General features: G+C 35.2%; 1 protein-coding gene across 3 annotated transcripts in view; it reads right to left on the bottom strand.

Moving 5' to 3' along the window:
* The window catches only part of LOC121383108 (cilia- and flagella-associated protein 43-like), a 61,744-nt gene that overhangs the window by 1,942 nt on the left and 36,436 nt on the right, over positions 1–23,366 (bottom strand). For 2 of the 3 annotated variants that reach the window (XM_041512894.1, XM_041512892.1), the window contains 16 exons: positions 23,225–23,269; positions 20,887–20,925; positions 17,065–17,134; positions 15,976–16,067; positions 15,322–15,528; positions 14,694–14,864; positions 12,440–12,568; positions 10,715–10,834; positions 9,605–9,712; positions 7,948–8,123; positions 6,806–7,022; positions 6,034–6,146; positions 5,149–5,308; positions 4,106–4,179; positions 3,086–3,176; positions 715–949 (listed from right to left, as the gene is read on the bottom strand). In XM_041512894.1, the coding sequence (XP_041368828.1) occupies positions 715–949; positions 3,086–3,176; positions 4,106–4,179; positions 5,149–5,308; positions 6,034–6,146; positions 6,806–7,022; positions 7,948–8,123; positions 9,605–9,712; positions 10,715–10,834; positions 12,440–12,568; positions 14,694–14,864; positions 15,322–15,528; positions 15,976–16,067; positions 17,065–17,134; positions 20,887–20,925; positions 23,225–23,269 (2,047 nt within the window). The remainder of the gene's footprint in view (positions 1–714; positions 950–3,085; positions 3,177–4,105; positions 4,180–5,148; positions 5,309–6,033; positions 6,147–6,805; positions 7,023–7,947; positions 8,124–9,604; positions 9,713–10,714; positions 10,835–12,439; positions 12,569–14,693; positions 14,865–15,321; positions 15,529–15,975; positions 16,068–17,064; positions 17,135–20,886; positions 20,926–23,224; positions 23,270–23,366) is intronic. The other variant, XM_041512893.1, reaches the window with a different exon arrangement.

Below are 23,366 nucleotides of genomic sequence, written 5' to 3' on the forward strand. Positions count from 1 at the left end.
CGTATTGACTTTGTCAATGTGAACTTTCATGCACTTCAGACAATCATACCACTGACTTCATCAATGTGAACTCTTTCATGCACTTAACACAGACATACCATTGTCTTTGTCAATGTGAACTCCTTCATGCACTTCAGACGGACATACCATTGACTTCATCAATGTGAATTCTTACATACACTTCAGATAGACATACTATTAACTTTGTCAATGTGAACTCATTCATGCACTTCAGACAGACATACCATTGACTTCATCAGTGTGAATTCTTTCATGCATTCAAGACAGACATACCATTGACCTCGTGAGTTTGAACTCTTTCATGCACTCAAGACAGACTTACCATTGACTTTGTCAATGCTAACTCTTTCATGCACTACAGACATACCAAAGACTTCGTCAATGTGCAGTTTTTCATGTACTTACGACAGACTTACCATGGACTTAAAAGACAGACTTACCATCTTACCAATGATTTCATCAATGTGAATTAGTTCATGCATATTAGACAGACTTACCAATGACCTCACCAATGTGAACTCGTTCATGCACTGAAGACAGACTTACCACTGACCTCACCAATGTGAACTTGTTCATGCACTGAAGACAGACTTACCACTGACTTCACCAATGTGAACTCGTTCATGCACTTAAGAATGACTTACCACTGACCTCACCAATGTGAACTTGTTCATGCACTGAAGACAGACTTACCATTGACTTCATCAATGTGAACTCTTTCATGCACAGAAACATTGATATCTTGGAGCTGCATCGACAGTCCAGAGTTGTTATTCTGTTTCTGATAGGTCATCTTATTTAGCTCTTTCAAAATCTTCTTCTTCTCCTCTAAATTCTTTTCATGGTGTTTCTTCAACATCACAATGGTATTTTCAAGGGTTGTAATTTCTTGGGCTTTCTTCTGATCATAATCATCCTCATTCAAAAACTGCAAAAAGAAATGGTAGATCTCATTAATTAGATCTCACTAATTTGATCTCACTAATTAGATCTCACTAATTAGACCTCACTAATTTGGGTGCAATAGGTTTTGTTGTCTGTTCTGAGTTGTGGATAGAAATGCATGTTGAATTTATTTTAATCTAATTAAAACTTAACATTCCACTGGTTTTGCACTGAACTGTTTTGTAGTTAATTTGGGTATAATTATTTTGGGCATATATATATTTTGGACACAAGTTTATCCACTTCACTTTGGGGCAAAATAAAGCCTCAGCAGACCACACCAAATATTCAACATGAATCAATAAACAAAAATAAATGTTATAAGAAAAAGTGATTTTTTTTGGGGGGGTGGGGGTGAGGCTTTTTTTTTCTTCTTTTTTTTGTTGTTAAAGTAAGAATCAATGTGTAAAACACAAACTGGAGTAAGGAAAGTTTTTCATTGATTCCAGTCACTTTTGTGGCAAGGACATGGGGACATGTGGGTAGCTAGTGTATGAAAAATATTTTAGGCAAATGAATGAGCATGCTTAAATCAATGTATGACATAGAAGCGATATTACAGTGTTGATTAATGGTACTGTGAAGTTACTGATGATAGAACCTTTAAACAAAACCAATCCTGCATTCTGCATAGTCAAAAATGTAGCAACTTCAGGTTAATCCTGATAAATTTTTACAATAAAAAAAAGATTAAAGTTATTTTAAAATTACTACAAATATTAGTTATTGGTGTTTTGTTACTTCTTTTTGTTATTTCTATATTCATATTTTGTTCAGGTATCTCACTTAATTACATGTTGGTTTATAGCATAAGGAATTACGGGCAACTGATAGGTCAAGGGCAAATATTATTTTACTGGTATCATCCGACAGTGGAACAAGGACAACTAAGTGTCATCATTATTATCTTCACAGACAAGATAAATACTGTAGATTCTGAAATTAATGTGTTCCTAAATTAATGCAAGTGATGGTGGGCAGACAAAATAGCGACATGAAATTAATGCGAGTTACCTTCCTTTGAACTACATGTATTACTTTTCTAACAACACACGTGTGTGTACTTTTTGGTTAAATCCAAGTTCCAGGTGCTTTCAGTGACATCAACTCACTAGCATGTCTATGCAATTAACCTGGTTAGTCCCTAGTGTTTTTGGTGAGATCAACTCAAAGCATATTTTTGCAGCAATCATTTACATTAACTAAATCTGGCTAAACATTAGCATACATGTATTACAACTGAATATTACTTATCTGAGAACAACAATGTCAAAGTCATAATGAAATAACAATTCACTCAGTGGTATGCCGACAAAGTTGCTGTGAACTTGAAACAGTAAAACAAAGAAACGGTCAACCTCAGGATTAGCATGCTCAAACCCATTCAAGTGCAATGGATTGAGTCGGCTTTTGACAGAGTGGCCAAAGACCTTGCAAACGTTGCATGTGGCTGGCATCTTGCTGGACTATTGGACAATTAATCTGTGTCACCTACACTGAATTGTTTTCCAGTTGTGTTTTATAAATATATTAAAATTTTAATTTTTCTTTGTTTTGTTTTAATAACGTCGGACACATAGACAAAATATAGAAATAAATGCATCATATTAGTAATGTGAATAACACGAACTCGCATTTTTTGCATTAATATTATGATCACATTAATTTCAGGATCTACAGTATATGGGGCTGTTAGTGTCTTTTCATGCTAGCTTACAGATATGGGGAACATAACAAATCATCTTACTGACATCATCTAAATGATTTCTAACACACATGGAAAGTAGGGCAAGTGTCACCTATATATTATTTAAGGGATTTGGGCATGTGTTAGCTTAGTAGTATAACTGTACAGACAATGCACTTATTTTTGGTGGTATTTGGGTGACTACAGCTATAGGAATTGGTGCACAAGTTAATAGTATAATCGTAAGACAATACACATGCTATTTTAATGGTAGTATTTGGTAACCACAGTCCTAGAATTTAGGGTAGGAGTGAACTCACGGGTATAATCTTAGAAACAATGAAATACAGGCAAGTGTTACTATCTTGTATGTAAGGGAAGTACATGTAAGTCAAGTTGCAAACAAAATCAAAGACTTCACAGATAACTTACTGCTTGGATTTCTCGGGTGACTTTCATAAACTGGATGTCCTTCATCTTGTTCTGAAGGTCAGCCACCTGCATCAACATTCTCTTGTGCTCCCTAAACAATATGAAGATCGTTTATTATTAACCAGAACAAACATCCCACCCATTTCACCAATAACAAAATTCAAAAGATTGGATAACAATGAGGAATACTTGTTTGTATGTCATAAATGTGCTAGTATAGTCTTAAAATAAAATGTATTGCAGACTTTGCCAGTAAAGGGGAGCTATTGCTCTTACTCCATGAGACTACATGTAGTTCAAGGAAAATAATGTTTAGCTCCCCTTAACAGTGAATTTATAAAGTATCAATTTTAATATCTTAAATGGCTCCCCATAATCTAAGGTCTCACTACACAGATGTCATCTGCCATTGAAACCCATGTTAAACTGCCCAACTTCAAATGAAGATTGCCAATAGAACAGGTTCTCTTTGGCACTAACAACATACAACATTGTGAACACACATTATATAATCATTTATTTTCACTCCAAAATTGAGAACATTTCCGTCTCAGTCTTTTTGCTATATTACAAAATCTAGCTGTAGTACTGGTCCGAACAGGTGGTTCATTGACCAATTCACTCCGGCTGTCTCTTGCGCTATATACCCAATTCCCAAAAGGTCAATGCACAATATTACAAAATAACATGGGCAAAATATAGCCAGAAGGCTTACCATTAAACATACATATTGTTTTAATTCTTCACCATTTCCTAGAAGTGAATATGTGAACAATAACTTGTGTCACAATTAGGAACTATAATGGTCCGTGATCGATGAACTCTCACCCGGAAGTGATCTGTGTAGTTGAGACCTAAGTTAGGGAAGCAGTTACTAGTTAATCAGTCTCCTCAATTTCTTTCCACAGTGAGGTCTAGTAATGGTTTGGGACTAATTGATTTTGTAAATCTGGAACCATAATATTCTATAAGATATTTTAATTTGTGCTTATTCTAAAGTATAAATCACAAGATACTCACCATTCCAACTGAATGATGCCTTTCCTAAAGTCTTTGCTTTCAACCATGCTTGTGATCTTACTTTCTCCAAGTTGCTGAAAAGGTTTACAAATAATAGCTAATCACTAAAAACTCACAAGTTAAATTCTATACCTATTTTAATTATTACTATCGAACAACTATGTACAAAGAAAATCAGAATTTTATTTTTAATGTGTATTTCAACACAGTGAATTAATAGTCTGTTTCACAATATGAAAGTGTCAAGTGAATTCTAACAGAAACAGTAAACATACATAACTATAGATACTTAAAAAACCCACCAATGAAACAACACCTTTTAAATAGCAGTTAGTTTATAGAGGTTATTATCCTTCTTCATTCAAAGCTTCTTCTTCTCCATTCAAAATAGAGATTATTATCCGAGCTTGTGTGTTGTACTGATTTTACAAAACGAGTGTCACGATTTTTGTATTGCCTGGGCGAGAGCGAGGGTAATACATGAATCCTGACACGAGTTTCGTAAAATCAGTACCACACACGTGAGTGTAATAATTTCTTTATTATCCATATTATTATTGTAATTTTTTTTATGAATAACAAGGCCCAAAGTCCATCTCAAAATATTTCAACCACAACTAGAAGGAGATGACGAAATGACGTCATATTTCACATGCAGTCTGGGTTAGGACTGGGGAAGCAACGTCATAACATGACGTTGCTTCCCAAAATTATGTCATTACACTTGTTATTACACGTGTGCTTCGTATGATTATTATTAACCCGGTTATGTTGAACCACGTGGATAATAAAGTCTACCTAATACCTAATGTGATGTAATAAAATTAAAATTTAAGAGATGTTTTCTTTGAATGCAGGGGGGTGGGGGGGGGTTTCGGGGGTCAAAACCCCACCTGCTCAAGCAAATTTTCATTTTTTTCCAAATAATTTCTGGGAAAACATGACTGGACTCCCTCCTAACTGTATAAACTTCCCTCACCAGTCTAGCCCCCCGAACACACCTAGAATGATCAGGGAATAAGTTGGATAGAGAAAAATCAAACCTTTATTGTTCCATTGAGTTCTTCTACGACAGATCTGTGAAGGAGAACACTAGAGCGGTAATCAGGGACGAACTTGGTCATCTCAATCTCCACCTGACCTTGTTTCAACAGCAGCTGCACCTCCAGATTCAGAATAAACCGTTGTTTGTCGTCTTTCAATCTGAAACAACACCCGTCAACCATTAGCTGTAGAATTATAATTTGTAAAAAAAAAACTTGGATCGTGTTCTCTTTTCATGAATACTTAGCTTGACCTCAAACAAATGACAACCCCCCCCCCCCCCCCCCCCATGTTAGTAGACTGGTCTTAACATCCCAACAGCCAGATAGGATGGATTAAAACCTTCTAAAGAGTCCTCTGCTTTCTATTTCAGTCAGATGGCTGAAGCTTCCTTTTTCTCCTTTACTCATACAGTCGGAACATCTTTTCTTTACTAACTTATTACCTATTAAAGGCATCGTCCCATTTGTTTAAGGTCAGGCTAAGTTGAAAGGAAATGTTAAATATGTCCACTTTGTTGTAAATCAGCCTGGAAAATGGTTTTTGTTTTGATTTCAAATCCATCATAAAACCCTAAAACACCTCATCATCAAAATACATCACAGAAAATGTTACTCATTTTGGATATAACAGGAAGAGTCCTTTACTACCTTAGTTCCACACTAACTATGTCGTGCTTTATTTTAATTATATCACACAATTTCAGACACCACACCATTTATTGTTTCGTTACTTCTTGTTACAGATTAACAAAGTGTGGCTTAGGAAATAGAAATCATATAAAATATTGAAATGCCTTTTCAAATCTTTCTTTGATGGTTACAACTAATAGCACTGTCCTTTGAAAAAAGACTTATTTACTAAGAAAGCAATATATTGCTTACGTTTTAATGTCCTCAATTAAATTATCCATTTCATTCTTGAGACTTTCATCTTCATCCTGTCGTTTTTGCAAGAAAGCATTCATCTCAGCAAGAACAAGAGCTTTAGACTTCACCTGCAAACACGAGAAACCACAAGTAGAAAAATGTGTGTGTGAGAGAGAGAGAGAGAGAGAGAGAGAGAGAGAGAGAGAGAGAGAGAGAGGAGAAATATTTTTTCAATTTTAATTGGGATAACATTTTTCAGTCTGAGTAGATTGATAAAATAACACTTAACATAAGTAACTTATTATTAAACTCTGCAAAAACATTTATTCCTATAGTAAAGTTAATAGAGTTTGGTCCAGAGATAAACCATTTATGAATGGGACTATTTTCAGATTAATCAGACAAAGGCAAAAGTTGCATCATAAAGCTAAAACCAGTAACAAAACTATTGATTTGGCCAAGAGAGAGGAAGGAGGGAGAGAAAATAGGAAGAACAGAATGAGGGGAACAGAGAGAGAGATGACAAAATCAGGAAGGTAGACAGTGACACACACACAGAGAGAGAGAGAGAGAGAGTGATAGAGATGGGGGAGAGAGAGGGAGAGAGTTAGAAAGAGATAGATAAATGGCAAATGAAGGGAAATAGAGTGGAGAGAGCAACAGACAGAGACAGAGAGAGGCATGCCAAATGAAGGAAGATAGAGAGTAGAGACAGAAAACAGAGAGAGAGAGAGAAAGATGGCAAAGTGAGGGAGATAGAGAGGCTATGTGTATATTATCCACTGACCAACTGTTCACTGTAGATCTTGTCTCGTCTGTATTTACAAAACCTCTGCCAGGTGCTGAGATCGAGACCTTCAGGCATGTTCGACTCCTTGTCCATTTCAACTAGTGCAGCCTCCAGCACTTTGTTGGCATGAGCCATTTGCTTGGCCGTTGAAGGGCGGTCTACAAACGGGTTTTCTGTAGATTCCAATGGTTCAGCACTCTTGTACTTTTGTCCTCTGTAACCGTGAATGATAAAATAAATAGTTTGTCTAGGTTTCATGGATGGTATTATAGGCAACACTTCCAACTGTCAAGATTGTGATTTAATATGTAAATGGTTGGAACTCAACTTATTGCATATAAATTTGAGATGTCACTAGCGACCAAAAGAGAGAGAAAAGCATTCTACACCACACACGTGCATGAGTTATACAGCAGTGGCATAGCCACGATTTTATACCTGGGGGCTACCCACATTGGTGCAGCCAACCACTCTGTCTAAGGTCTCACTACACAGATCACTTCCGGGTGAGAGTTCATTCATCACGGTCCACTATAGTTCCTAATTGTGACACAAGTTATGGTTCACATATTCACTTCTAGGAAATGGTGAAGAATTAAAACAATATGCATGTTTAATGATAAGCCTGCTGGCTGTATTTTGCTCATGTTATTTTGTAATATAATGCATTGACCTTTTGGGACATGAGTGTATAGCGTAAGAGACAGCCAGAGTGAATTGTTTAATGAACCACCTGTTTGGACCAGTATTACAGCCAGATGGGGTCAATTTTGGAGTGAAAATAAATGCTTATATAATGTATGTTTGCAATGGTGTATATTGTTAGTGCCAACGAGAACCCGTTCTATTGGCAATCTTCATTTGAAGTTGAACAATTTAACATGGGTTTCAATGGCAGATGACATCTGTGTAGTGAGACCTAAGAGTCATGTTATGGGGTGACAGAAAATATATAAGGTAGTGGGGGGGGGGGGGGGGGGGGAAATGAGGTGCGATTAGTGGGAGGCTGCTTAGAATAATACCTTTAAAGGTGTTTTTACTGCTCTTTGTTGTTATACAGCAAGATCATGAAGCTACATGTCGGCTGTAAAACCACACTAATTGTTCAACACAGAAAATCAAGTCCACAACAAACATACCTGGGTCTCTTCCTGAACAGCCTGGCAAGGTGGTCCAACATGGTTGCTGAAACATCGGGAAACTCACGCTTGAACGACTTGTCAAGAACTTTGTCCTCAGCTGTCAAAATGTCATATTCATCACGGAAATTGTCCACATTTTTCTTTGACTCAGTATATGCCTCGTAGGCCAAATGCTGGCAATTAAAAGAACACAAAAAATGTTAAGAACACCTATAACTCTTGGATACAGTCATAGACAGAGAGTTTCATGGAATAATACATTTGTCATTTTCACTACACCCAAAATTGAAATGGCCAGAGTGTAATTACAGGCCCGTGGCTTTTTTCTTTCAATATCCCCCCGGACCCCCAAAGCATAAGCATCCCTCATGTGAGGCACAAAGTGCCTCACCATAAGCTAAAATTATCTCTCCCCCCCCCCCCCCCCTCTCAAAAATACTGGCTACGGGACTGAATTATGTAGGTTTTTATATCTGCATGGGGCTACAAATGATAAAAACTTTCCAAAAAGGAAAGGAAATTAGTATGAAGTCAGGTTAAAGTATGGAAAAAAAATATGATTCTACTGCTTTAAACAGTACTGTAAAAATAATCCTGACATCTGTGACACCAAGACTCTACAGATGTTGAAACATGGTTATGAAGTCTCATTCAGGCTTTCAGTCACTGATAAACCATTATTCCTGGGGGGTTTAATACAAAGGTTTCTGACAAATAATTTGACATCTCCACACTTTACAATAAGTTTCAAATTCATTTCACAGACCATTACTACAAATGAATTGAAACTTACAGAGATCTAGAGGTCTACAAAATAACATGAAATAATGTCATTTGACACTTAATAGCTGATATATATTCTTGTCATGGAGTGTTTGTTAAATCTTCATTAATTCCATATGTAACAATTTTATCATTCTCAGAATACTGCACAAGTAATGCATGTCCCCAACATATTTTCATATCTCCTAATAACAAGGGCTATAACTCTATTTTTAAAAATTGAGCAAATCCCCATGAAAGTCAAAGTTGATCTGTAATTCTACACCATAAAGCTATACATAAAATTTCAGCTCAATATCTTGAGGTGCTGCAGGAAAAAAGTCTGGAAAACTATATGTGCGACAGGCAGACAGATGAATGGACAAAAAGAAAGACACAAGGGCAGATGGACAGTGACAAAATTTATAGTCCCCTCCAGTTGGGACTTGTAGGGGACAAATAATTCACATTTTCACAACTAATCACGAACAAATAAAACCTGTCAGTGTAGATAAAGAAAGAAATGTTTTATTTAATGATGCACTCAACACATTTTATTGATAGTTATATGGCATCAGACATAATTATGGTTAAGGACCACACAGATATTGAGAGAGGAAACCCGCTGTCGCTACTTCATAAGCTACTCTTTTCGATTAGCAGCAAGGGATCTTTTATATACACCATCCCAGACAGCGTAGTACATACCACGGCATTTGATATGCCACTTGTGGTAAACTGGCTGGAACGAGAAATAGCCCAATGGGTACACTGATGGGGATCGATCCCAGACCAACCACACATCGAGCGAGCGCTTTACCACTGGGCTACATCCCGCCCTGTCAGTGTAATGCGCACATGATATTTTTACAATCAGATAGGTTAAACGAACCTTCATCTGTCGCTTGTGAGTTAGAAGTCTGTTCAGCTCCAGTTGTCTCACTTCCAGTTCCTCCTCCAGCAGCAAAGAGAACCGCAGGCGATTAATTTTCAACTCTTCCTGACAAAAAAATATTTATCTAACATTTATTACACCTTTCAAGTTGCCTCAGTCCAAAAACATATTTCTAGAAAAAGTAATTTACTCAACAGGTAACATTTGGTTTCAAAATGTTGAAGAGCAAAAGTTGCTAAGAATCTGAAACTTGATTCACAACAGCTGTTTAACATTTGTTTTAGAATGATGTGGCAATCTCTGGAACTTGCATAATGAATCACTTCGAATACCAATAAAATGTGCCCTTTGTAACTCCCTAATAAAATAACTGCCATCATAAATTACTTCATATTAGGATAATTATATGATCCAGAAATATTTTAACTTATGAATAACAAAAGACAGTCAATTTTTAATAGGAAGCACAAAGCAAAAAACAACAACACTAAACTGTTCAGAGTTGAACATTTTGCAGGTAATTTAAGAGAGCCAATAGTGTGATGTGTGAATGTATAAAATGATGGATCAAATATTCTGGCCCACTTGACTGAATTAGCCAGCTTTTGAATGGGGCTAGATAAATCTGTCTGATCCTAAGGCTAGATTTCTAAATAAGCCTGACTCAGATGTTTTTTCATAATTTTTTTAATTACTTATTCGCCAAGTTGCCATTTCATGTTGAATCAGTTTTAAAATTATTTATAAATATTAATATTTTCAGCTGTATATTTATATGTATGATTAATATTTTTTATATCATTGCATAATGTGGACTATATTTTTCCACATAATATTATGTAGGTGAAGTGTTTATGAATCGTTCTAAAAAAAACAAATTTCACCTCACAACATTCATGTTTTGTTACTGTAATTAAATGGGCAAGAAAAAGAATCAATCACCATTGTGAGGTGCAGGTAAGGCATTTCCAACCAGCAGGACAAAATATTTTTGTAAGAGCCTCACAAAACCATTTTGTCCCTTGGGTTGGAATTGCCTTATCTATACCTCACAATGGTGATAGATTCTATTAAAGAACATTACAGTAAGTATATTTTCAGTATTACCTGATAGATGACCATCATGATTTTTATCTTCCTCAAGAAAAGCTGGTTGAGTGTATCATCAAAACCAGCCATGCCGTCACAGATCATGGCTTGCAGTTTACGCAGCTCTGTCTCCAGTTGCTACACACAAATACATTATTAACATATTAATAATAATAATGGATTTATTTTATAAAACATTAATTTCTGTAAATGATTAATGATTTCAGCTTTAATCTACAATGTTTCCTCACCACAATGTCATCATAATCATATTTGCTATTAGAAAAAAACACAAACACAATTACAGTTTAGTTTTAATAATCTCCCATGCTACCAATTAATTATGAACAGTTTTGTACAAAAGTTTTCGATCCAACATTTGAACACTAAACAGTAATTTGATCACACAAATAGAACAAACCTAGAAAATAAACTGAGTGGTGTTTCACTTCTGCTGAGGTTCATGTGTATAGCAAAAGCCAGGGACATCAGTTATACACTGAACTAGCTTCATCCTAAGTTGGTTACAAAGTTTTGGCTTTTAGCTGACCCAGTCATATAGGCAAGATTTATTTTCTTCTGATCAGTAGTATTACTTTAAATGTTTTATTTAACGACACACTCAACACATTTTATTTACGGTTATATGGCATTAGACATATGGTTAAGGACCACACAGATTTTGAGAGAAAACCCGCTGTCGCCACTACATGGGCTACTCTTCCGATTAACAGCAAGGGATCTTTTATTTGCGCTTCCCACAGGCAGGATAGCACAAACCATGGCCTTTGTTGAACCAGTTATGGAACACTGGTCGGTGCAAGTGGTTTACACCTACCCATTGAGCCTTGCGGAACACTCACTCATGGTTTGGAGTCGGTATCTGGATTAAAAATCCCATGCCTCGACTGGGATCCAAACCCAGTACCTACCAGCCTGTAGACCGATGGCCTACCACGACGACACCAAGGCGGGTCAGTAGTATTAAGTAAGATACTTAGAGCTGTCTTGTTACAGATGTGCCATCATTCCTATTTTTACAAAAAATCACTTATGCAAACATTTTAATTTAGTGTGTGTGTGTGCGTGCATGTGTTATGTGGGTGGGTTTTTTTTTTGTTCTTTGGGTTGTTGGGGGGGGGGGAGGGAGAGTTCTGGTGTGGGTATTTTTTGCTTTGGATGCGGGTTTGGTGTTTGTGTATGTATTTGTTTTCTTTTTGTGGCTTTTTTTTAAATCTAATGTTAATACTTATATTAAAAACTCTTTGGCCTGCTTTTATAAAAGACATTTTTCCTTTTTGTCATGTATGTTAATTGTTAGCAACAATCACACACTAGTCTCATTTTGTCTAACACACATTTAAACTAAATGCATGATGGCTTGTAACTTTCTGTAAAATCATCCCCTTGTCATGAATGTGTCATTATCCCACTACCAGACTCAGTGGTGTTGTGGTTAAGCCATCAGACATAAAGCTGGTAGATACTGGATTCACAGTCCGGTACCGGCTCCCACCCAGACCGTTAACGACTCAATGGGTAGGTGTAGGACCACTACACCCTGGTTCTTTCTCTCTAACCACTAACAACTAACCCACTGTCCTGAACAGACAGCCCAGATAGCTGAGGTGTGTGCCCAGGACAGCGTGCTTGAACCTTAATAGGATATAAGCATGAAGATAAGCTGAAATGAAATTATCTCACTGTACACGAGGAAAACAATGAGAGATCTAACTGACTGACCTTTCTGTATTTCTCTCTCTCTTCCTGCAGGTCTTTCACTTTCTTTTCGTACTCCTTGAACAGTTTCTGTTCCTCTTCTGTCCACTCACTTTCATTCTTGTTCAGCATAAACTGTGGCTTGGGAATATCCTTTAAACAACCAAACAATAATTAGTTATTTCTATGATAATCATGATCCTTAATTGTTAAGACTCCTGATTAAAATGACTCACTGTTTTACTTTCAGTCAAATGTAATTACTTAAAATTTATAATAATTATGGTATAGAAAAATGAAACATAACAAAAGCATATTTATAAAACACAGACACTGAAATCTTCAGTCAATTCAAATTTCTTTAAAGGCTGGGCCAATCAAAAGTATGTATGCAAAGAAAAGAAACTCAATGAAAACTTGAGATTTTCATAATTGTAAATTGTCATTTACTTATAACATTAACTGTATAAAGTCTTAACACTTTTTTTCTTTAATAACTGACAAGATCAATGTACTTTAAAATTAATGTGCTTTTATAAAAATAATAATATTAAGTTCCAATAAATACTGTTAGACTTAGCAAAATGCAAATTAAAACTGAAGTCTTATATTCATAATGATAAAGTTTTTTAGTGAATCAAACAATTATATGAAATGAGTTATGGTATATATATATTATGAATCTTTGAAAGAAAATATTCATTATCAAAACCAGCCTGGGGATGAACTTGAATGACAAAGCCATGGTGGTTCATGTCATAATTATATGGAATAGTGAAAACATAAATCATAACTACTAGGCTTTTTTTTTTTTTTTAAAACACCAAAAAATCAAACTAGTAGGGAGCATACCAAGTTCCTTTAATATTTGTAATATATTCCATAACCCCCATTACATTTCGAGTAAAATCTTAGTAGCTTAAAACTGTTAATAAATAATTGTAACCACATTTTTACATTGCTCTCGTATCACATTTCTGAACACAGAGATGTGCGGTTTAAAGAATATTAGCTGGTGAAAATGAATACCAAATATTAAAGCTATCTATCAAAATGATTTGACAGTTACAAGCAATTATAAACCAAACAAGGTTCAAAATTACCTTGACCTTACACTGGGGTCAGATGCATAGGTTTGAGAGTCATTTGGTTGAAAGACTCACGTACCAGACACTCATACCAAATATGAAAGCCATCCTTGAAAAAGCAACTGGATAAACTTTTAACAAAGTTCCAAATGATCATGGCCATGCTTTGACATCAAGTTATGGTATTGGAGGTAGCCTATGCTGTTGTCAGTCTCATTTCGTAAACAAACATACCAAATATGAAAGCCATTGATTAACATGTTAAAAGCAATTTCAGAAACTTTAAGAATGTTCCTAATGAACTTATCCTGATGGGGTGCAGATAAAAGATGTGGTGAACATTCACAGCAAATATGAAAGTAATCCATTAAAGGATGCAAAAGTTAAAGGCAATTACAGAAGCTTGAATCAAATTCTAAATGACCGTAACCTTGCTCAGGGGTCATGTTGTACTGCCATTCCATGCTGATGAACACCTAATAGATACAAAATATTAAAGCCATCCATTAAAGGATTTAAGTGTTAAGACGTTTAGATGAACTTTTATCAAATTGTACATTAACTTTTAAATGACCTTCAGTTTCAACATGAGGTCACATTCAGCTAAAACTTTCTTATATATTCCCAACATAATGATGTCTGTAATCACAGGGGCCAAAGCAGAAGTAGAAATGTGGTCACATGAACTTTAAAGGGACATTCCTGAGTTTGATCCATTGTAAGATGTTTCTGACTAATAAAATATTTCTACAATTAAACTTACATATTAAATACATTTTCTTGTTTAGAATATCAGTGTCTGTATATTCAATGTGTTTCTGGTCATCTTAATATTTCTCAGAAGCCCAAGTGGATTTGGTCTTCAAATAATTTCGGACGTACGAAAACACAATATTTTAGGAAATAAAATGAAATTTAACCTAGTACAAATATTAGAACGATCAGAAATACATTTAATATACAGCCACTAATATTTAATGCAGAAAATTATATTTGATATGTAATTACAATCGTTAAAAGTCTCTGTTAGTCGATAACATCTTAAAACGTGCAGCAAACTCAGGAATGTCCCTTTAAGCAAACATTAACTTCACATTAACCAAGTGTTCATGTGGTCAAACAGTCAGAAGGAAATTATAATTCTACTGGCTTGCATTATGTGTTGCATGTGAGCCAAAAACCAAAATCACCTTCTTCAATTCGTCTTCTTTCTTGACTTCAAGAACTCCGCCCATCATCATCTCAAGGGCTCGTTCCCGTGCATTGTCCACCCTCTCACGTAAACGTCGCTCTTCCTCTACTTTCTTCTGTTCCTCAAACTTCTTACGCTGTTCGGGGGTCATATATTTCTCAACTTTCACCTGAAATATTGCAACAATAGCTTGATGCTAATTACAAATAGGAAAAAAAGTAGGTGATCAATTTAAAAAAAAAAAAAAAATCACATTAAGAAAAATTTACATGTCAAGAAATACAAATCATAGCCTGCAAGTATTAAATTACAAAATAAATTTGTCAACCACCAAACACTCTCCAAAGTGGTCAAGCCCATAGTAAAAGCTGATTAAAGAAATGGCAGGTGTGTGACATGGTTGGCCACACTCCTATTGCAGCTGATGATAGAAGGACTGAAATGTGGAGTGGACAAGCACTTGTCATGGTTGGAGAGACAAGAACTGGGATGTGGAGGTGGGCAGTCAAAGAAGTTAAAAGATACGAGGATCTGTCAAATCATGATGAAATAAGATGTAATTCAAAGGAGTGAAATGAAAGGGGTCAGAGGGATTTTTACAGATCCTTCCTTTCTTCTGAACAGACCTCAGAGTCCTTGACTGTGAGCAACATCTCTGGTTTCTCGGCCGCACACAGCTCAGGTACGACCATGGGCTCCTGTAAGTCAAGGTCCTCCATGATCTTCTTGATGCGCTTGTTCTTGTCCTTGATCTTAGCCATCTCCTGTTCCTTCTTCTGGAACACCTCGCTGAACTCTGTATTGAACGCAGTCTTGATCCGATGAATGGCATCCTAAAGGAAAAAGAGGAACAGACATATTATAATTTGAAAACAAATTCTGGGACACTTCTCACTGAACTTCTGTGCTGAATGTAGTCATCATACAAATAATTATAACATTATTATGGTTCCAGTAATTTTTATGTTTTGAGTTCTGACAATGCATAAACAGTCATCAGTGGTTTTGATTCACAAATACTTGAAGCAGCCAAATGTACTGGATCTGATGTAAAATGATGTTGTTTTTTCAATTGTCAAGAACTTTGTAAAAAACAGTTTATGAACAAAATTCTATCATAATAAATCCTTAAAAAGAAATCTATGTTTCAGTATGGTCCCATTAACTACATTTGAAAGTTTTTATTATTAGCCCATGGTTTAAGCACGAAGTAACTAGAAATATACAGACTCTTTGTTTAGGAAAATGAAGCAAGATTACAATAGACAGACTATTCAAACCTGAAGTAAAATAATTTGTGTTATCTTCTGTTCCCGTGTGTGTAGTTCAAACTGGCTGTAGAACAAGTCATTCCCCCCACCATACTGTGCACCTGAAACAAAGTGAAATTACAAATCATTAAAAAGATATCAACATGCTATCAACTTCCCATAGTATTATGGTAGGCCTTGCGTAGAAAAATAACTACTTTTTTACATTACATAATTAATGTGTAAAAAATGGCTACTTGTTTGTTCAAAGAGTCACGGTGGTGGATAGTCATAAAAAAAACCAGTATGACAAAAGTCATATAAAAAAATGTCCAGTCATGGATAGTCAATATAAAATCGAATTATAAACATCATCCCAAGATGTCCAATCATGGATAGTCAATATAAAATCGATTTATAAACATCATCCCAAGATGTCCAATCATGGATAGTCAATATAAAATCGAATTATAAACATCATCCCAAGATGTCCAGTCATGGATAGTCAATATAAAATTGAATGATAAACATCCCAAGATGTCCAATCATGGATAGTCAATATAAAATTGAATGATAAACATCCCAAGATGTCCAGTCATGGATAGTCAATATAAAATTGAATGATAAAACGAATGAATGAATGACTAAATAAATGAATAAATGTTTAACGACACCCCAGCACAAAAATACACATCGGCTATTGGGTGTCACAAAAGGTTTGAATGATAAAAAGTCATAATGTCAAAGTCATACGAAGATGTCCAGTCATGGACAGTCAATATAAAATTGAATAATTGTCATACCAAGATGTCCAGTCATGTATAGTCAATGTAAAATTATAAATGCTAAAGGTTATATACCAAGATATCTAGTCATGAATAGTCAACATAAAATTTTTTTTACAACCCCTGTAATTAAAAAAATGTCTATGCCAAAAACTACGCTGTGAGGAAAAAACACAGCAAAAATAGTGCCACGGAAAATTAAAAACTAAGGGACAATTTTTGCGACATTGCCTATTGCTGTGGGTAATTGCATGGTTACACTAAGTAAAACTAAGATTGATAACATCAATTCCAATGGATTGCAATGTAAAACTAGGAATAATAGAAGTCATACCGAGACTTCCTGTCGTGGATGGTTTCTCAGTTTTATCATCATCCTCTTCACCTTCATTCTGGTCATCATCCTACACAAGAAACAAACAAATATCACAGTCAATATCAATGTGTCATCTACAATAGTGCTTCTTAAGGCTCAAGTTTATGTCTGGCTGCCTACACTGATCTGGATCAGCTGCTTTCACTTCTTTTTTGCTCATACCAAGATTTACAATAACTGATGCTTAACAAAACACTTATCTACATAATTTGATATCATCTAGACTACTAATTCAGATTTTATCCCATTTCTCCCTTTCATATGGTAAAACAATAAGCAAGCTTTTTTTTATTACTGTAATGTACAGTTTACTACCATAGGTTAAGATAAGTTATTATTTTAAAATGAGATTTTATAAAATGAAATCTTTTTTTTTTCTTCTTCTCTTTACATCACCCTGTACAATAACTTAAAACAAGATATATCAAATACACATGATCTAATTAACACAGACTACAATTCCTGGTTGTTTGGTGTGAACCTATACTTTGTAGCTTTATGTACTTCAAGACTAATTAAATTCAGATTTTAAAACATAAAACTTGTTTCTGAGACTTCATAATATCAAATAATTACAATGACATGTCCAGACATGTAGTACCCGTTAACTAAGGTGAAGAACTTTGACGATCTTACATCCACTGAAAGGTGACAACACCATAGCTAATTATTAATAACAAGTGTCAAACATGGTCTACAGTTTGAGACATAAACAACGATGCTAATATATGCATATACAAGATATTTTGTTTTTATTAACATAAGTTGGACTTTCGCAAGCACTTTCCTCACAGATAGAGCAGCATGTACCATTTCTAACAAGCTATTCACAGGACACTAGATGGAACATGACAAATGAAATACATGATAATGAGTCTGGTGAAAACCAATACTACAACTTATCAAACTCCTTATGCATGATGTAGATCAGTGGTATTATAGTTTATGGTATGAGGGGTTGTAGGTTCGATCTCCCTTTATGGACGTGGCTTTTCCCCCATCCCAATCAATGCCCCATAGCTGGTACATCAAAGGCCATGGTATGTACAGACATATCTTTGGGAAAGTGCACATAAAAGATCCTTTGCTGCTTTATAAGTAGGAGCAGCACTGTGGCAGCAGTGGGTTTCTTCTCTCTTTCTCTTGACCTAATATCAAAATAACCATAGGTTAGACAATAAATAGCCATTTTCAAAAACGTGCTATGGTGTCATTAAATAAATAGAGAGAGTTCATTTCCAAAATGCAAATTATGCCAATTTCCAGATTTTGGAGCTAGCTGTGAAGGTATACTGATGTTAGGTCAATTGTTCAATATGCATGACAATAAAGTTTCCATCTTCTCTCTTTCTCTTGGCCTAATATCTAAATAACCATAGGTTACACACCAAACAGCCATAGTTTTAAAAATCTGCTGTTGTCATTAAACAACTATTGTTGTTCGTATAAGACCCCTGCCAACATGTTATAGCATCGAGCTACATCGATCTCTTCCAGAGATAAATACTGAAACAAAAATTGTGTCAAAGTAAAAGCCAAGTATAAAACATGGTGAGTATCAAATAGACTTTCATGCTTAACATAAGTTAAGAGTTTCCTAGCAGAGCTTGGAAGAAAAATCATTTCACCTGACAAACATCATCAACAAACCTGATTTGTGGCTGGGTTCATTCTGGTTTTGGGGTTTTCATGGAATAAACTTTTTTTTAAATAAAATAAATACTTATAGAAATAAATAAATAAATTTTCATTTACAGGAAACAAAAGTGAAATGTATTCATTTGTTAATCAACTCAGTAAAAATTAAAAGATTCATCCAATAAACTTCTTTTTTTCTGCAAAATTAGATGGCTGCATTGTAAGACTCTTTTATTTATTAACATTTACACAGGTTAAATTTCCTAACCAATACTGCTAGAACAGGTCTTTGGGTTATAAATTTTCCTATATCCAGAGATAAAGTATTCACTGCCATCAAAATGGGGGATTGGGGTGGGATTCCAGAGCATTTTCCAACTGCTTTACCACCCCACCCCCTACCCACCCCCACCCACCCCCCACCCACCCCCCACAAAAGTATAGACAAATGAAAATATTAAAAACTTCCAGTATTTACAGATTACGGTTTTTAAAACTCAAAAAGTTGTACTTTCCATAGTGATATAAGTTTTAAAAGACCAAATTTAAAAGTTCCATTAATTTATTGGTACTGCGCAATTTCTTAGGAAATCCCCCAAAACCATAGATTTCAAACCATCATCAAGCCAATTCTGGATGACTTACAGTTAGTTATAAAAAATAAAAAGGTAACAGCAAAATAAACAAAGCAATATAACTTTAACAACCAATATTGTAATATGGTAAAATCTAGCTTGTGTTCCACTTCAGTTAACATTAGTGACAGGTTACAAATCATTGCAGCTTTTTTTTATACCAAACCTAATGGTATTAGTTGATGTAGAACATTAGGAGGTGTTAAAAATATGTTCATCATTTCAAGTCAGTAAGTCAGTCAGTCAGTCAGTCTCTCTCTCTCTCTCTATCCCAACTTGTATAGGGTGATTTTTGAAACCCTTATGACTATACCCAACAGCATGCAAAATTGCAAAACGTTGTCACAAAGTGCACAACCTTCAACAATTTTGATGAATTCCCTCTCTGCTCGCTCTCTCTGCTCTCTGCTTGCTCTCTGCTCTCTCTCTCTCTCTCTCTCTCTCTCTCTCTCTCTCTCTCTCTCTCTCTCTCTCTCTCTCATGAACATTTCAATGAAGATTAATAAAACTTTTTTTTCTATTCTTTTTTGTTCAGACAGCCCCTGTATAACAACATACTTTAGTTTTCTATTTATATCCAGTCCACATTGAATTATCAGTTTCTTGTGGGGGTTTTATATGACTTGCTAGAAATTCAAGTGTCAGAAAATAAAAAATAAAATGTGTCATAAGATATATCACTGTAGTATATTCATTACTCAATACAGTTCATCCTGAACATATATGTTTCTATTAGATATATACATGTATGTCACAGTAAAATAAAATGTTAGCTGAAGTAGAATACTGCTCTAGAATATTTATTGAAATAAACAAAACAAAAACTTCAACAAATAAATGTATAGCTATAAGTATTAACTTAACTATATATTAAATCCTACACTATACAATGTAAGTCCTGCACTACATGTATATGTCATTGTCCTAGTATGACTACAAACTACTTTAATCATTGGCACTGTAGGTTTTCAACACCCAAAACATTATTACATAATATTTAATCAGAAACAAAATATTAAAATTGTTGTCCGTCTGTGTGTGTGTGTGTGTGACAGTGTCTGTGTATGTGTGTCTGACAGTGTGTGTGTGTGTGTGTGTGTGTGTGTGTGCATGACTAGTGATAGTGGCTGTGTGCTGTGTGTATACAGTGTGTGTATGTGTGTGTGTATGTGTGTGTGTGTGTGTGTCAGTGTCTGCATGTATGTGCATGTGTGTGTGTGTGTGTGTGTGTGTGTGTGTGTGTGTGTGTGTGTGTTTTGCTGCTATATGCATATTTTACTCAAAACAGAATTGTATTAAAACAGAGAAATCTACATATTTGTATTAACAGAAACATAAAGCAGATTCCAAGATTTATAACTGAGTTACAAAGTGGATACAACTTTTAAATAGAAGGATACTGAAATCTTAGTCTGCAGATAACTATAAAGTCTAAAATAAAGTAATGAACTTTAAAAAAATACAAATCAACTAAAAACAATTAAAACTCATTTCAACAAAAACTTACTAAGTCAGCAATGGTTGTTATTGACTTGACGCTAAAAAACTTAAAGGGAAATAAAAAACCATAAAAGGCCATCACAAGACAAGTTTACAAAATATCCATCCACAACTATTAAACGTGTTTCATGTAGATATGTAAGGAAAAGAGAAATGTGGTGATAAACAAGAATTGTACGGAATTAAATGTCTTGCCTACCTTAAACTTATTCAGTGTTGCTGATAATTACATGCATAGATGTTCATCTCAATGCATGTTACAATATTATTATATATATATATTTTTTTTTTTTTTTTTTTTTTTTTTAATTTAATTAAAATTTTAATTAAATTAAATTTTAAAAATGTTTTTCAATCATTGTGATGAACATCCATAGATGTAACTACAAACCATGTTTTATTAAGTAGGGCTTATAGTTTGTGAAAAATGGAGCTAATCACCAAACTTTAACATTGAGCTAATCTAAAAAAAACAATTACCACCATTCCCACTGAAAATGTAATACCTATATCTTGTTTGCCTTTTTTTTCTTTTTAAAATTTTATCCCAATTCCCCCACTTTCCATTCTGTCCTTTGAATTTTATCTCATTCCTTCCCGATCTGGCAACTCCTCCTATTTTTCAATTTCTTTCACTGTCCACCTTCACATCCCAGTCCTTGTCTCTTCAACTGTGATAAGTGCTAGTCTCTTGTGGCTATCCATGCCACGCACCTGCCATTTCCCATCAGCATTAGCTGTGGGCTTAGTCTGACTACATGGGCATTCATTAGTTAGTGCCATGGGTCAGACCAGCTCTGTTAGTAGTAGAGGATAAGGATGTCAGGTGGAAAGAAGATATCTTGCCTTTTAAGTTTGTAAAGGCAAGACAGAAGATCATGACAAGGGCTGGCAAACAGGATCTCTCTGTGTCTCATTCTTCCCACTGTGTCTGTCATATGCATCAACTACATACATTCTTTTGCATTCTCCTGCTGTCCAACTAATCACATAAATGTTTCTGTCAGTGCCATCAATCTGTAGTTCCTACAGCCCCTTTGCTTTTGTAACACATCCCACTAATGAAGCAGGCGATTCTTTATAATAAAGCTAGCCTGTCAAATGGCACTACATAAGTAATGATTAGTAGATGAGCATGGCAAATAGCTGCTTAAGCCTCTCGACAATGTCCAAAGCATCGACTTGAAACTCTGAAGGCCTTCACTAAATGGCCACAGATATCAGGAACCTGACATGGTTGGGGAAAGTAAGATCACAAAACGATTGACATCAAAATGGTACAAGAATATCAGTCCTATACCTTACATATTCCTTGCTAGCCTATTGCCCTGTTTATACATGTCTTAACAATGAATATAATGTCAATCCTACTATATAGCTTGTATGGACTCTTCTATCCCACTGATTTGTTTATACTAGTACTGAATATAATGTCAATCCTACGGCATAACTTGCACAGCCTCTGCCAGCCTATTGCCTTATTTAATCGCATAGCTTCTGAAAGCCTATACTAATAGTGAATGAAAAATCTCAATCCTAATGAATAATTTACCTAGTCCTTGCTAGCCTATGCTCATAGAATGAGGAATATTGTATCTATGGTTGTAGCTTAGTATATGCACTAATACCTTTGGAAATTAAATGGCAGCTAATTACCTTATATAGCACTTAATATATCATGAGTAAAATGCCCTACGTCTCTCAGAGCCTTTAACCCTTTAACCGCTTGTAGCAGTCCAGGATATATTAAACCTCATTGGAATGGGAACACCTCATCTTGCTGAGCCTTTGTCAGCCCAATACATATGAAGTTAATAAAACAGCTGATAGATGGGTGGACACACAGACAACACAATTAGGCATTTGAATACATCATAATATACTGATGAAAAGAAATAAGGGATCACACCAACACTAATAGAAGAGAGTGATATGGCAGCCAAAACCCTCATCCATTGACAATTAGCCGTGTAACTGACATTCAATCTCACATTACTGACATTCAATATCACATTACTGACATTCAGTATCACATTACTGACATTCAATCTCACATTACTAACATTCAGTCTCACATTACTGACATTCGATCCCACATGACTGACATTCAATCTCACATTACTGACATTCAATCTCACATTACCGACATTCAGTCTCATTACTGACATTCAGTCTCACATTACTGACATTCAGTCTCACATTACTGACATTCGATCCCACATTACATCTCTGTACTTTATAAAGACATTATGACACTAATAGTGACTGAAAGTGTTCCCTTATTTCTTTCTCTAAGTATACTTAGATAATGAAAAGCATGAAATTAACTCGGTGTACATTCTTACAGATGGCAATGCCTTCAAGCCTATCTCCACTTCTTGCTTCCTCACCTACAATGGAGAACAAAATATTTATTAGTTCAGATAGGCAATATTCCAATACTAATACGTAAGCCTGACACCTTTGTATTTCTGTCAGTAATGGAAT

The sequence above is a fragment of the Gigantopelta aegis genome, chromosome 10 (genome assembly GCF_016097555.1).
Source record: "Gigantopelta aegis isolate Gae_Host chromosome 10, Gae_host_genome, whole genome shotgun sequence".
NCBI classification, from domain to species: Eukaryota; Metazoa; Mollusca; class Gastropoda; order Neomphalida; family Peltospiridae; genus Gigantopelta; species Gigantopelta aegis.